Source organism: Spermophilus citellus (genome assembly GCF_964194105.1).
Source record: "Spermophilus citellus genome assembly, chromosome: 14".
NCBI classification, from domain to species: Eukaryota; Metazoa; Chordata; class Mammalia; order Rodentia; family Sciuridae; genus Spermophilus; species Spermophilus citellus.
Genome location: NC_138194.1, coordinates 89,950,444 through 89,965,728, shown reverse-complemented (window position 1 = coordinate 89,965,728; position 15,285 = coordinate 89,950,444). Strand labels below are relative to the sequence as shown.

Below are 15,285 nucleotides of genomic sequence, written 5' to 3'. Positions count from 1 at the left end.
GCTCATAATACTACTGGGAACAGTGGCAATGTGGTATAGAATGTAAAACATATGTAGGAATATAGCAGTTACTTAACATTTTACATCATAGTAAATGATTATGCATCAAATAACTTGTATATATAAAAAATAGTACTATAGATTATTAGAGATAAAAAGATTATCATGTCTATCATAGTAACTCAACTTTTTAAAAAAGGAATCTGAATTCTGAATTGTCTATCTCAAAGATAGGTTTCAAAGAACTATGGAAGTCTTACGGACTGTTTTTTCTGTATTTGCTAAGTTTTCAAATATGCCTTCTCGGCAGACATAAACAAATGAATTTTCTGTTGTCATTTTCAAGTCAATGACTGAAAAGTTATCATTCAAGATCAGGTTGAAACTGAATTCTCACCCATATATACATAGACACAAAAACAACATGCAGTGCTCATCCAGGATCTTGTGTTGTGTGTGTCTGTTCAGAACTGTGAGTCTTCAGGAAGTAGAGTCTTGAAAACAGAAGGCCCCTCACCAACTTTTTATTTTCATTATCCAGAGTACAGTTCAATGAATAAGTCAGAAAGTAGACACAAGGTCCATGCAGGAAATAGATTCAGGAAAGAAACAGTCAGTAACCAGAAATCATTTAAGAACTTGGGCTAAATAAATGAGGAATAAAATTAACATTTTCAAACTTACAAATTAGGACAAAATAAAAAGAGCAAGAGAAACAGAACAGAAAGGAGATTATTCAAGACATTATATTTTCTTTTTTTTTTAAATATTTACTTTTTAGGTGTAGATGAACACAACACAATGCCTTTTTTATTTTTATGTGGTGCTGAAGATCCATCCTGGGTCCCACCTGTGCTAGGCGAGGACTCTACCACCGAGCCACAATCCCAGCCCCAAGACATTATATTTTCTGTAACATTGTCTCCGTAGCTATAAATTCGTCTGAGGCTTCTCACCTCACCTGCCTCTTTTCAGCTTTTTTAGTATCTGAAGGAAGTATCTACCAGTGTGTGTATTCATTCACATTGGTTTGATCATAAGCTGTTGTAACATCCATGTTTTTAAAAATGAAACTTGAATAACCTTGCCTACATTTCTGAAAGTACCTAGAAAAGTGAAAGCAATTTGAAATGTAAAGGAGAAGAAAAAAATGCCTGTTTAACAAGCCCAGCTTTGAAAACAGACATTGTCCCTTTAGGCAGCACAGCTAGTTCATTAGAACATGAGTGCCCATTTTTGAAGACACCTTGAGCGATTGCAGGTCAGTGTTGTGAAGGAGGTACTTCCATCAAAGAGCAGGTCAGCTCAAGTCCAAGATTCTTTGAGTCTAGCTCACTTCCTTCAGAGTTCACTCTTCTACCCTGAAAATTTCAGGTATTTTTATTAATCCCTATCAAGAGATCAGCATGCCAAGAAAAGCCAGTTAAAATATATACCACGTTAAATTGAAATAATTAAAAAATGTTTTAAATTTGTATAATGTTAGTTTGGTTTCATGTTCTTCATCCATAATTCTGAAAATCAAAGAGCCCTGAAGAAATCTGCATATATGAATGTACAGACACACAGTCACACATTTGGCAGCCAAAGCTGATCTGACCTGAAATTGTTTAGAGTCAGAACCTACTCAGAACATAGATGAGGCAGTTTCGCTAATCTTGATTTTGTGAATTTTATAAATTTTACTCCAGAACTATTAAACATGTGTCAATTGTGGTATGTCAACTTGAATCCTGCTGCAGTGTTGTATGGCATATGATCAAATCATATAATTTTCATATATTTGAAAAATACTATATTCTGAAATAAATCCAGCCTCAAGGATTTTAGGAAAGAAATTGTTGACTTTACTTAGGACTAATACTTACAGACTTGGGGACATGCAAGTTTCTAACGTGTGTGGTTTTATTTCCCATTGTGAATGTGACAGTGCGGCCCGATCTTCTGCTGATTCAAATATGGATGATATTTGTAAGCTGCTGCGAAGTACAGGTTATTCCAGCCAACCAGGAGCCAAAAGGCCACCCAACTATCCCGAGAGCTATTTCCAGAGAGTGCCTATCAATGAAGCCTTCATCAGTATGGTCATTGGCCGGCTGAGATCAGACGATATTTACAATCAGGTGGGAATTAAGTCTAGTAGGACCTTAATAGTTTAAAAAGACTGAATTCACTTTCTTCCTCAGTTAATCCTTTCCTTCCTTCTTTTCAAAAAGAGTAAAAGAGCATCTAGAAATGATTTCTTAACACCTTTTAAGCTAGGCTGTAGGATAGAGGAAGGAAGGATGTTAATTCTGGGAGAAGCAGAAATTTCAGGGAGAAGATGGGATCTGAGCAATTGGAAAGAAGGTTTATTCTTTCAGTCACTCATTCAAGAAATTTTACGTGGTTCATGCCCATTCATGTGCTGGGTGCTCCGGATGTGTCCCTGAAGAAGGCAGGCCATGGGCCCTACCCATAACAAGCAAGTAACTTAGGGGGAAAGGTTCCTAAGGAAGGAATTACAGTAAAGCAAGTTGAGTATTGTCTTAGGGGAAGCACAAGGTGCCACTGGTGCATGGAGCAGTGACAGCAAGATTACAGCAGGTGTCTTAGGGGAGGGTGAAGGGAGTCCAGGCAAAGTTTGCAGCCTGAGCAGGGCTGGAAAGATCCTGTGGTTTGAAAGTTCTCTCAGCTGTCCTTGCCAGGGGCTATATGACTCATTACTTAAATGAATACCGAAGAAAGTTACCATTTGTCTCCATTGTTCTGAAGAACAATGAATTATATATTTTTACTACTGGAAGGGAGTAGAGCTGGACCTAGGATGACTGGATATCATCTATACAAACCTGCTTTCAAGGGTCCTTTAGGTAGCCTGTTAGTTTTTGTATCAATATGTTAAGTCTAAATAAGATTATTTTCTTCTCCAGAAAACTTAAAATTAGAGGATGCCCACAGATGCCAGGCCTTCCTCATATTTAAGGATATTCACTAAGAAGTCAATCTAAACCAGCTTCATAGGAAGTTTTTTCACATACATTTTCATTATTTTTCACGGTCCTCAAAGTAGATGATGCATCATCCCCATGTGCCTCCTGAAAAAAGTAAGCCTTGGAGAGCTTAAATCATAGTTCACAAAGTCATGTGACTAGAGAACAGGCACATTTGCTTTCAGGTCTGTGTGAATTGAACCTGAAGCCTGTGCTGTTTGCCTCTGTACATCAGTCACTCGTTATACCTCTGCCTCCTTCTTGGTTCATTTTGTCTGTGTCTTATAGAAACATGTTTCAATTTTCTCCTTCCCTGTGACGCTCATTAACATAGGGCTGTGCTCTGTGTTACCCATCTCTGTCGTGTATGTCCCCCATCTCTGCTCATGGCTCATGGAGCCAATTCTCTGTCTCCTGGTAATTTGAAATTGGGCCTGAAAAAGTCTCTGCCTGAGGATTTAAATATTTCACTAAAAATAAGGACTGTGCAAAGTTTGGAGTTTGAGGGCAGCCTCATCCAGCCAAGTATGTGAAGAACAGTCTGGAGAGGAGAAAGTTGAGCAGACACATCAAGGAGAAAAAGAGTGAAGACATTGTAAATGCTCTTCCTGTGGCCTGGCCACATTCCTGCCCACAGGATCCATATAGCATGGCTGTGTCTATGATAAAATGTCCCCTTTCTGCTTGTGCAACTCAAAATGATAGGTGCTCTCTGCAGCCAAAGCTTCCTAATACTTGAGGGGAGGGTCTCTGGGGAACTTCAGCTTTTAAAAGGCTGAAAAAAAGGGCTGAGCGAATCACCTTGAGATGGGGTGGTATCTGAAAAAATACAATTTTCCAGTTGTATCTAGAAAACCAAAGGAGAGAATTCCACCCTTCAAGATTTAAAGTGAGAATTCTAAAAGGCAGCTATTGAATTGGATTAGGAAATTCCATTGGCATGATTAATGGTAGAGGCCAAGTTTCAGTGAGTTGCAGATCAGGTCGTAATAAAATAGCAACAGAGTCTGTCAGTTTTAAGGATTGTCTCTGCTGGAAAAGACACAGACATTGACAGCTTGTGGGCAATGCCAGGTTAGGACTTTTTTTTTTTTTTTTTTTTTTTTTGTAGGAAATTACATAGAATGGTAGCAGAGTCAAGGGTTGAAAGGAACAGAGTATTATGGGGTTGTAGATAAGAAGGAAGACCCTGGATACAACCTGAGAATTGCTTCCAGTGTGTCCATGATCTTGAAAGATGGGCTTTTGGAACACTGTTGATTCCCAGAACAGATAATTGAGTTCAAGCATGAGTACCTTCAGCTGTCACCAACACTTCCCTCTGGGGCTTGCATTACAGGTCTCAGCATATCCCTTGCCAGAACATCGCAGCACTGCGCTGGCAAATCAAGCCGCCATGCTGTATGTGATTCTCTACTTTGACCCTTCCATTCTTCACACCCATCAAGCAAAAATGAGAGAGATTGTGGATAAATACTTTCCAGATAATTGGGCAAGTATTACTGATTTTCTTTCTCTCTCTCTCTGTATCTGGCAAATTTGTTGCAGAACCAACTTTCTAGTCTTTTGGCCTTGAACTCAGAGGTCAATATGTTGTAAATAATGGGACATAAAGTCACTTAGGCAAAACTACTTTAAGAATGTTGAAAATGTAATAAATCATACCATAAAGGACTAAATCAATCAGTAAAATTTCCTAACAAACCCATTAGTATTTTCTTTAAATGGATTCTCTCAAGGCAAAATGATGTGTTAAAAATGTGTCTTGCTGTAGCTACTGAGAGTGCAACTAAGTTACATGAGGATTTTAAATATTTTTTTCTATTTTATGGATCTAAGCTAGTAAAATTAGTATCTAATTGGTTGTTTTTTGAATAAGAATTTCACTTTTATAATAAGTTTTATTTACAAGATGACTGTAGTATAATTATTAAGATATTAATATTTACATTACTGCATAAACATGTCACTGAACAATATTAACTCTAAAAGGAATGAAACTGACTTAACATACCTAATTAATACAAAATGTTTTTCCTGCACAAAGAGGTTTTATCAAAGTGTAATGAGTTGAATTATATTCTCAGGTAGCAGATTTATTTCACTTCTTATTACTGAATCATACTATCTGTCATTAGAAACCTTTAATTTCCTGACAATATAAAAAGAACCTATAATTAGGAGGTGATGGTTCCTATCCACCCATGAATTATACTTACGAGCTCAGAATTGAATAACCAAGAGAAAAACTGGTAGTATTGCTTCATGTTCCTAAGCTTAACAAAGAAGTTTTGATCATACTATAATTATAAGCATATTTAGTATTAAGGAAGGTCAAAGTCCAGTTATATGGACTTTTTACCTGTTATATATACACCTAAAAAAACACTCTGCCACAAACACCTGACATCCAGGGTTAAAAAAAGATATTCCAGGCAAATATCAACCAATAAAAAAATTAATGAGAAAATATCATACAAAAGAAAATGTTAAAGAAAAACATGAACACAGATTTTTAAAGTATCATTTATAATATTAAAAGGAATGATCCATTGAGGTGAATTAACAGTCATGAATTTATATACAGTCATTAACATACTCAAAATATATAAAGCAAAAACTCATGGATTCATAAGGAAAAATGGACAAAATCATAATTATGGAGGAAAATTTCAGTACATCTCTTATTATATAATTCTATTTTCCCAAAACTATGTACTGAATATTCTATATATATTGAAAAGGACACATATGTGAAAATTGGATGTATATCATGAGGAAAGTCAACAAAGTTAAAAACAAAAAAGGTTTTTGATCGCCTGTATTCTTTTCCTATGGTGTGACTAAATTAGAAACCAGCATTAAAAAGAGATTTTTAAATGTTTGGAGGAAAGTACACACCCAAATAATTCTTGTGTTAAAAGAGAAACATAAAAAATATTTAGCATTGCCCAGTATCAAAGTGCTATGAAACAAAGCTGTGCTCGGTGGTTAAAGCTGCTTGTAATAGAAATGTGTAACCCTATGTACATTACCAAAACCAAGAAAGAGTACAAATAAATGGGTCAAACATTAAGTTCAAGGTGTTAGAAAAAGTCAAATAAAAGATAGTCAATAAATATGTGAGCAGACATTTTTTGAGTTAGAGAAAAAGGAAAGGAGGAAACCAACACAATCAAAGCTAGTTTTTTGAAGAGCTATAAAATAGATATTTACCAAAACTGATGAGAGTGCGAAAGTGCAATGTTAAATGTTAAGTTTGGAAAAGAAAACCTAAGGTACGGTAAAGATTTTTTTTAATTGTAAGAAAATCTGTGAACAATTTTATTAATACACTTGAAATGTAGAATAAATGGATAATTTATTATTTGAATTTGACTCAAGAAGGGAAAGGAAATATGAATAGACCAATATTAAAGAAATAGAGTTGGTGATCAAATCTCACCACCAATCAACTGTCCCCCCACATACACACAGAAAAAAAGACAACCCCCAGGATTCATTATTATTTTAAAATTTGTTATTATTTTAAAATAATTGATAAATGCTTTTAAATTTCTCAGTTTGAATATGATAAATATCCATAGCATTTTTTTTTAAACTTCTAGGAATCCTCAACAATTTTCATGAGCATAAGGGATAGAAATGTTTGGGAAACCTGCTGTAGTCAAAGTCATTGTTTTCTGTCCCCTCCCTAGTGCACCCCTTTTTCTTTTCCCTGTAGGAATCTAACACACAGCAGTTTGAATGGAAACTTTTTTGTTGTTTGCCACAGTCTGGCTGGGCACAATTCAGGAGTCACTTATCAAGCAGAAATGAACTTTATTTTTAGAATACACACGCTGTACCACATGAGCTCTTCAGGAATTCCCTCAGAGCCCAACTGCCACCACCGGCTTCCTACAAGCCTCTCAACCCCCCCCCCCCACTCCTCCTGCTCTTGAGGCCCATTGGCTGAGTCGCATGGGCGGAGCCAAAAGAGTCCCCCAATGAGCAGCTCTGTGGTCTGAAAGGGCTGGGAAACAGCCCAATGAGCATCACCGCAGAGGAGCCAATCAGCTAGCAGCTGGAAGTTTGCTGGGCCGCTGTGAGCCAATCATCAGCTGGCAGCTGGAAGTTTGCTGGGGCCCCTTTGGCTGTGGCTCTCAACAGTTGTTATTTTTTCATGTGTAGCAACCTTGTCACTCTTGTTCTCAAGTGCTCATAAGGAAGTTTCCTTACTTGTATATATGGAAAATCTTAGGTTTTCATTGATGTGAATTCAAACTAGAAAGAGAAAACAATGTTTTATGCAACTTCATATTTTCCCAACCCCTTGCCTGGAAGTGAACAGGTATTGAACAAATAATGAATATCTCCTCTTTCAGGTAATTAGTATTTACATGGGAATCACAGTTAACCTAGGAGATGCTTGGGAACCTTACAAAGCTGCAAAAACAGCTTTAAACAATACCCTGGACCTTTCAAACGTCAAAGAACAGGTAGGTTTTGGCTAATTAGGGAGAATCTCCTCGGAACTGCTAAGCTGGCTTATGAAGGAGGAAATGAGCTAAGTAGATTTCCCAGGGCATTTTAAAAATGTCCACATAGACATTTTAGTACATGACTAATGTGAAGTAAAATTTGCATTTTAGAATAAGATAAAATAATTATATGTTTTTAACTTATGTGGTACAGTAAATTGTAGACTTGGGTCCTCAGAAAGGTTGAGTACCCTAAGATGAATCACTGAAATATAAGGCTCCAAATGACTGTTTATTCTTGCTTAAAGATCAGGTCCTGTAGACATAGCTAGTTTCACCAGTGGCTGGGATTAAAGTTTTTTTATTAGTAGGGTCAATGCCAAAGATGGTAATTGAATGTAGATAATACTCTGTCACTGTACTTTACAGTAGTCATCATTTCTGAGGTACTAATTAGCTTATTTAAGCAATAAGACTGAAGACTTTCATTTTTAAGTTTAATGGCTATATCCTGTCTCTTTGATAACAGCACTAGGCAGAAGGAAATATTTGAGTCAATGCAGAGATGAAAATAATATTAAGGTGTATATTTGATATTTCTGGATGGCTATATTCCCAACCAGGCTGTCTATGTTATTGAGTTTCCAGTGTATAAAAAATAATATTCTAAAAACTTTGTCATGTTTTATTCAAATAAATTGAATTCCATAAGTAATGTACAAAATGATTTCAGTTGGCATATATCCTAGAAATCTATCAGAGAAAGTGGCATTTCCATACTTCCTGACATCAGAGCTTTAATTTTTCATGACTAAAGCTCCTTTCCAAAATTGCATTTTTTCCACTGGTATTATTTTAAGAAGTTTCTTGATAGTTTTAAACTAACTTGGCTAGTTTAATAATGTTTAACATTTGTTTCTTGATTTAGTGAAACAAAATGACCAAATTTCTAAAAGCCTTATTTATTTGAAAATTCAATTTCGGTACACTGAGTTGTGTTTTCTTATTAAGGTTCATATGCCTATAGAAGTCTCATCTTTTGACTGTATCTGCTGTACGCTGCCTCTTTTCTCAACAATAATAGGACAGGCAATTTATCTTTTGTCTTTATTCTTCTTTTCCATTCAAGTTGAGAATAGAAGGAATCAGAGAAGCCACCTGGTCCAGTTCTCCATTTGACATTTGAAATGGCATATGCAGAGGCTAAATCCAAAGTCACCCAGTGTTCTTTTCAAAAATGCCCAATAAACCAGTTGCCCTTGAGCCTTATAAATACAATCAATATGTTATTCATTTCACATAGAAATGTTATTATCAGAAAGAGAGGGAGGTAGGAAGGCTGGATATTATTTTTTAATGATCTAATTGAATGTGATTCATTTTTAAGATAAATAACTTTCTAAAATGTAATTTGAGTTGTTTCTGCCCCCCATAGGCAAGTAGATGTGCTACTGTCAGTGAAAGAGTACATGCTCAAGTACAGCAGTTTCTGAAAGAAGGTTATTTAAGAGAAGAGATGGTTCTGGACAATATCCCAAGGCTTCTGAACTGTCTGAGAGACTGCAATGTTGCCATCCGATGGTTGATGCTGCATACAGCAGACTCGGGTAATGCACAGAGGGGTGGCCATTTATATTGCTCCACATGAAAGTTTTCAGAATTAAGATCTACTTTAGGATGCAAAGTTGTTTAGCGGGAAGGAGTGCCCTTGAACGAGAACCAAGTTACTTTTTAAGCTAGTTATTTTTGTGTCAACTTGGATAAGACTGTAGCCCACCTGAAAAGCTCTTCCATCAGGCAAACACCCTAGTGGATGCTGGGGAATATGGTGACATTTAGCTCCCACGTTGAAGGAGCTTCTCAGTGGTCCTAATGTGTAGAACAGATACAGACATATAAAGATTGGTAACTGCAGATCTGTGGTAAGTAGAATAAGGCCTCCCAGGCACCCCACAATGCAATGTCCGTGTCCTAATCCCTTGAATTTGTAGATGTGTTATAACACATGGCAAAGGGAATTGAGGTTGCTAATCGGCTGACCTAAAAATAAGGAAATCATCCCAATGGACCTGTGTAATCACAAGAGTTCATAAATAAAAAAGAGGGAGGCAGAAGAGTCAGAAACAGAGAGGTGGTCCCTGGAAAAAGACTTGACCAGCCATCACTGGCTTTAAAGATGAAGAGACCACAAGCCAGGGGTTGCAGGAAGTCTTTAGAGGCTGAAAACTACAAGAATATTGGTTTTCTCCAGTTCTTCCAGAGGAGCCTAGCCCTACTGATGTCTTGATTTTAGCCCAGTGGGCCCTGTTTCAGATTTCTCAACTCTGAAATGTAAAAGAATACATTTGTGTTATTTTAATCTACAAAATTCATGGTAATTTGTTAGAGCAGCCAAAGGAAAGTGACACAAGGTCCCCGGCAGTAAATAAGAGCCAGTGTGTGAGACAGTGGGTATGGCTTGAGTCCAGAGTAGGGAGAGAAACACTGCAGGGGTAAGAGAGCAGAGGAGGTCAGGAAAGGCTCTGTCCAGGAGGCAGGAGCTGGCCAACCTTTGATAAGATTTTGAAATAAAAGGCAGAAGAAATTCTAGATTGCAGAAATGGTGGAATCAATGGTATGATTTTTGGAAGGACAGAAAAATAGCTGAGGACCTGGCTAAACCACAGTGGTTATATAAGGTAAAACGGGACTCAGCCTTTTCTGGGCCATTGTCCCCTATGAGACCCTCTATCCACACAGAGTTTGGTTATCAAGTTCAGGAATTTCACAGATTTGTGGAGTGCCCCCAACAGACCGTGAGCCCTGACTTTAAAAACCTCTGCTTTAATGGTAGAAAGATAAGTAAGTTGACTGACACCTCTGAGCTTGTTCAGAGGTGGCACAGTTCTTTATGCTTAGAAAATGCTTCTTCAACATAAATGAATTCACTCGTCCAGGTCTGCATACTCCAGCCCGGAAGAGCTGTGTCATTCAGCAGCCCTCGAAAGCCCTCTGCTTTTTGTTTTTCATTCAACCAGCTTTTCTGGAGGGCCTGCCCTGACACAGCTACTACTTTCAACAGTTCATTGTTTTTTTCAGATGAGACTGTGTCGCAAAAAAACTGTCCACACCAGATTATTCTTCAGCCTCCCTTAGTAGCATGGTAGCCCCAGCCTCACTACCTTCCAGTCAAGAAGCTCTTCACAGTGTGTTTCCCATCTGTTCCACTTCCTGGAAGTGGTCAGCAGTGGAAACAGCAGTTGAACTTCCTCATCCTTCATCTCTGAAAGTCATTGGATTTCTCTGCAGCCTTCTCTCCAGCTTCATAAACCTTCCTCACAACTGCTTTCCAGGTTTTTGCATCATTTTCTATATTGGCCTAGATCCAGTTACAGTTTACCCACAGTGTGAATCCTCTGGCTGAAGATCTTAATCATCTAATTGATCCGTTTTTAATTAGCTGGGTTTCTCATTTACATAAAGACTCATTTACTTTCAGGATTTTACTAGAGTGACTCAGCTTACTCTCCCCTCTACCAGAAGTCTACCATTTACAAGCATATAAACAACTCAAGCCTCACTTTACCTACCATAAAACCAGCTGTAGTTTTCCAGTGACTCAGCCTCATTTTCATCTTCTGTGTGACTGTAGGACAGTCACGCCTACGTTCTGGAAGCCAGTTGCCTCTTGGATTTGCAGTCATGCCAGGGGCAAACCAGCCTGCCAGGGGTCTGGGCTTTTATCTTCAGCCACATCTCTTTTCCATTTTTATACCTGGCAGTCGTCTGACCTGATTGCACAAGGATGTGATTTACCAGAAACAAATGATTTGCCTATCTGGCTGAGTCAGATATGGGGGAAGTAACTGCTTATTTAGCTTCTATGTTATTTCTGTCAGAGTGTACAGAAGGCAGGCAGGTTCGCCTGTTGTCCCCTGTTAGCTCTCTGGAGGCATTTCCCCCAGACTTGGGTTGCTCCCACAGTGCCTTGCAGCTGGCGAGGAACACCCTGTGAGCAACATTGGATAAGCAAAGTAGACCAGCTGAAGAATCCTGACCCTGAGGTCACCGTAATTCTAGGACCAGTTTCCACAGTTCTCTGGGCCTAATTTGTTGAGGGTCAGATGGGAAAGAGATGATCCAGCCATGGGAAGACTGGAACCAGCCCTGGTTTATACTAAGGAACTAAATGTTAATGCACATGGAGATACACAGTATATTTGCTTATCACCCGGATACTTCTATCCCCTATCCAAAAATGAAAGTAAATCATTATCAAAAGGTTTCTTCTTTAGAATTAAGAGAAATAGAAATCCTGCATTTTAATTAAGAAAAGTAGAAATCCAAAATTCTTTTGGTTTTGTCTTTTAGTTAGGCAAATATGAAGCTAAACAGTTGCTTTTTGTATAATTAGGGTTCACCAGCTCCAGTACATTTCTTCCCAGGGAGTTCTGAAGAATGCATGAGAAATCAGAACTCTGTAATTTCTCACAAAAACTCATCCTGATGGAGTAACTTAGAAATCAATATATAAAATGGGCATCCATAGACTTCACCATAACTGAGACACCAGAAACTCCCCAGGGCATGACCACAACATGGTCCTGCTCTACCTGCCAGACATCTTGGGCTAATGGTTGGGTTGGGGTTGGGGGGGCTAAGCAAGCAGGAGCATGCATGGGAAATTCTAGAGCAACTGACATGAATCTTGTGCCCTATTCAATTGTGAACTTTTTGGCAATGCCTGTTATCATCAAGTTTTTATTTTGACTTTATTTGCAGTCTAGATAGCTTTAGTTAATGAGTATCTTTGCTTTGTCTTACTTTTTTTTTGTTTCTTAACTAATCGCCCCTATAAAATGATCTCAGCAAAATCTGCACTTTTATTCTTTTCTTTTCTTTTGACTTGTTTATTTTCTTTAACTAGTTTTTGACAGCTGATAGGCTGACTGTGAATTGGAACATCTGCTGTTTTTCCCATGGGTCAGATACCTGCCTGATATTATGACCTTGGCCTAGTTGCCTTAGGGTCTGTGTGCTAGGTAGTAGATAGTCCAGAAAGGATCAAGTGTCCGTTGCGCCCTCTGGCCTTTTATAAGAAGCAGGATGGCCAAGGTCTGTTCTTCCTGTTTGGAGATGCCATGTGCCATGTCCGTGTGGGTAATCCTGTTTCTGTCTTTTGTCAGATAGTCCCCAAGCCCACCCCAGGCTCAATGATTCATTAAGAGGACTCAGCATATGGTAGTACTATCAGCTCCATTTAATCCTTGCAACAGGACTGAAAGCAAAATGGCAAAGGAAAAAGGCACATGGGGTAAAGGCAAGGAGAACCCAGGCACAAGCTTCCAAGGGTCGTCTCCCAGTGAAGCCGCTGAGGACCTGCTGAATTCCCCAGCAACAATTCTGACAACAAGTGGGAGATGTTGCCAGCCAGGCAATGTGAGACTCGGCTTCCCAGGTTGTTTACTGGGAGCTGAACATGGAGGTAGCCTCTGCCCAGCACAGGCTTCCAGAAGGAAAGCAGATGTTCAGCATGCATCACATTGTGCAAACAGTTAAGGTCTAGTGAGCCATTCTTACCAGTACATGAAGTGGTGAGAACTCTTACCAAAATCCAAGTTTTCAGCTGCCAGCCAAGAGCCCGCCTTGCAAACATGCAAGTATTGGGCCTGCCTGTCCAAAACTGAATGGCATGTATTGGTGCCTAAACCAAAATCATCTCTAAACAGATAGGACTTAAGGAGCCCACCTTCCTATAAAGTGGTACCAGAAGGCTCTGCCCATTCATATTAAGTAGTTAATATAAGCCAACCCCAGAATTCTTATTAACTTTGGAAATTGTTTTATAACTTGCTTTTCTTTATTCAGGGAATGGCATTCTCTGTCAGATTCAACTGTTACTTAACTGTTTATTTATACTCTATAGCAATCTATTTCACCACCATTAAGCATTGTCCTTAATGCTTTTTAAATGCTTAAAATGAAGGAAAGTACTTAAGAATTTATTTTATTTCATAGGTATTTTCTACATATTTAATAAGTAGATACCTCTTTTTTTCCTATTTCTAGCCTGTGACCCAAACAACAAACGCCTTCGTCAAATCAAGGACCAGATTCTAACAGACTCTAGGTACAATCCCAAGATCCTCTTCCAGTTGCTATTGGATACTGCACAATTTGAGTTTATACTCAAAGAGGTAAAAATGTTGAATGAATAATCACTACAGTCTTAGGTGTTTTATGTTTAAAAATATCTTTAAGAAAAGATTAGGGTTTAATTATTGTGTCACTGATTCAAGCTACAGCCTACTGTTGTTGAGTTGTAAAAAATGCACAGGATTGTGGACATTACAGTCTAATGAAGAATTCAGACACTAATCAGAGAAATCACACTCATGAAAATATACAAAGTGAGATTTGTTTGTACTCTGAAGGAAAGGAACACAATTCTCTGAGTACCTAAAACAAAGGATCCCGGCCTGTGAGACTCCCTGAGAACAGAAAAGAGCTTCTGAAGAACCCTAGAGAAAGATCTGTCAGAGTTAGCTAAATAAGTAGGGAACATGCTGGAGAACATTTTAGGGACAGAAAAGCAGAGAGTGCACAACATAACACCATTTCTGTCACCAGTGGGCCACATATACCATGGTGGTTCCATAAGATTTTATCACCTCGTGACATTGCAGCCATCTAAGTTTTTGCTAGTGCACCCTGTGATGTTCACACAGTCAGGAAATGGCATCACTAGGCACATCTGAGAACATATCCCTGTAGCTCAGCAGTGCATCTCTGTGTCTGAGTCCTCTTGGCTAGGGGAGAGCATGGCCCGTTCAAGCCTGAAAGACCACTGCACTGCAGGAGAGAGAATAACAGACAAGTGATGCAAAAGGAGGCTGAGAGGTGGGCAGGAGCCAGCCCGTGTGGGACCTGGTAGGATTTGTCTTTATTCTAAGAGCCACAAGGACCTATTGGAAAAGGTGGGGAATTTACATTTAACAAGGAACTTATACGAACTTTAAGGAATTTTTTGAGGTTGCCAAGGGAAATTCTGTAGTTAGTCTTACCCCTAACTAATTCTGTAGTTAGTCTCACCTTGCCTTGGTCTGGTCAGTGGTACAGTAGATGCTTCTTTGTCTTCTAGGCATGGAAGAATGCTATATTCCCCTACTAAATTGTTCTGAAGAAGTAGATGCTGATTATTAACATTTAGCATGTGCTAAATGTTTCCAGTGATTTTTATCTGCATATAATTTTATAAGATCAGAAAAATTGAATGCCTTCTGTTTCCAGTGAGCTGCTAAGAATTTAAAAATGAACAAGGCATGCCCTTTCTATCTACGTGCTCTTAGTATAGTATGGAAGAAAGAAAGAATAAACCTAGATAAGGAACCAGGGAAGGGCCAGAGCAGTAACCAGGCATGGTCAAAGGCACCGCTGACCTTTCAGAGGCAGCAAGGTTTCCCTCAAGGAGAATACCCTTGGGCCTGTTAAGATCATCAACCATGGCACCAGCCACCCACATCTGTTTGGTTCAGCGCAGTTGTGCAAATCAGGACAAGTGTGGGCCACCTGACTGACCAAGCCTGGACTTCTGAACCTAAGCTTGTTCTCTGGATTCTGCTGATTAGATGGGCTACTTCCTTCTGTCTGCTCTGGTAGAAAGGCGAGAGAAGACAGCCTAAGGGGCTCATTGTGAAAGGACTTCAAGAAGAGAAAACTCTGGTAGATAAGAAAAATAAAATGACCCAACACAAATTGAGCAAGGAAATGTTGTCTTTGAATTTGTGACATTTCAACTTCATTCTTTTATTTCCTCTCTCCTACATCCCACCTCAACCTGTTGTAGAGTCTGTCTCTGATTCTTCTGTAAA

At 38.7% G+C, this 15,285-nt stretch overlaps 1 protein-coding gene across 3 annotated transcripts in view; it reads left to right on the top strand.

Moving 5' to 3' along the window:
* WASHC5 (WASH complex subunit 5) overlaps window positions 1–15,285 on the top strand; it is a 59,219-nt gene that overhangs the window by 11,983 nt on the left and 31,951 nt on the right. For all 3 annotated transcript variants that reach the window (XM_081266876.1, XM_081266877.1, XM_081266878.1), the window contains 5 exons: window positions 1,931–2,123; window positions 4,312–4,464; window positions 7,340–7,453; window positions 8,871–9,042; window positions 13,484–13,611. In XM_081266876.1, the coding sequence (XP_081123002.1) occupies window positions 1,931–2,123; window positions 4,312–4,464; window positions 7,340–7,453; window positions 8,871–9,042; window positions 13,484–13,611 (760 nt within the window). The remainder of the gene's footprint in view (window positions 1–1,930; window positions 2,124–4,311; window positions 4,465–7,339; window positions 7,454–8,870; window positions 9,043–13,483; window positions 13,612–15,285) is intronic.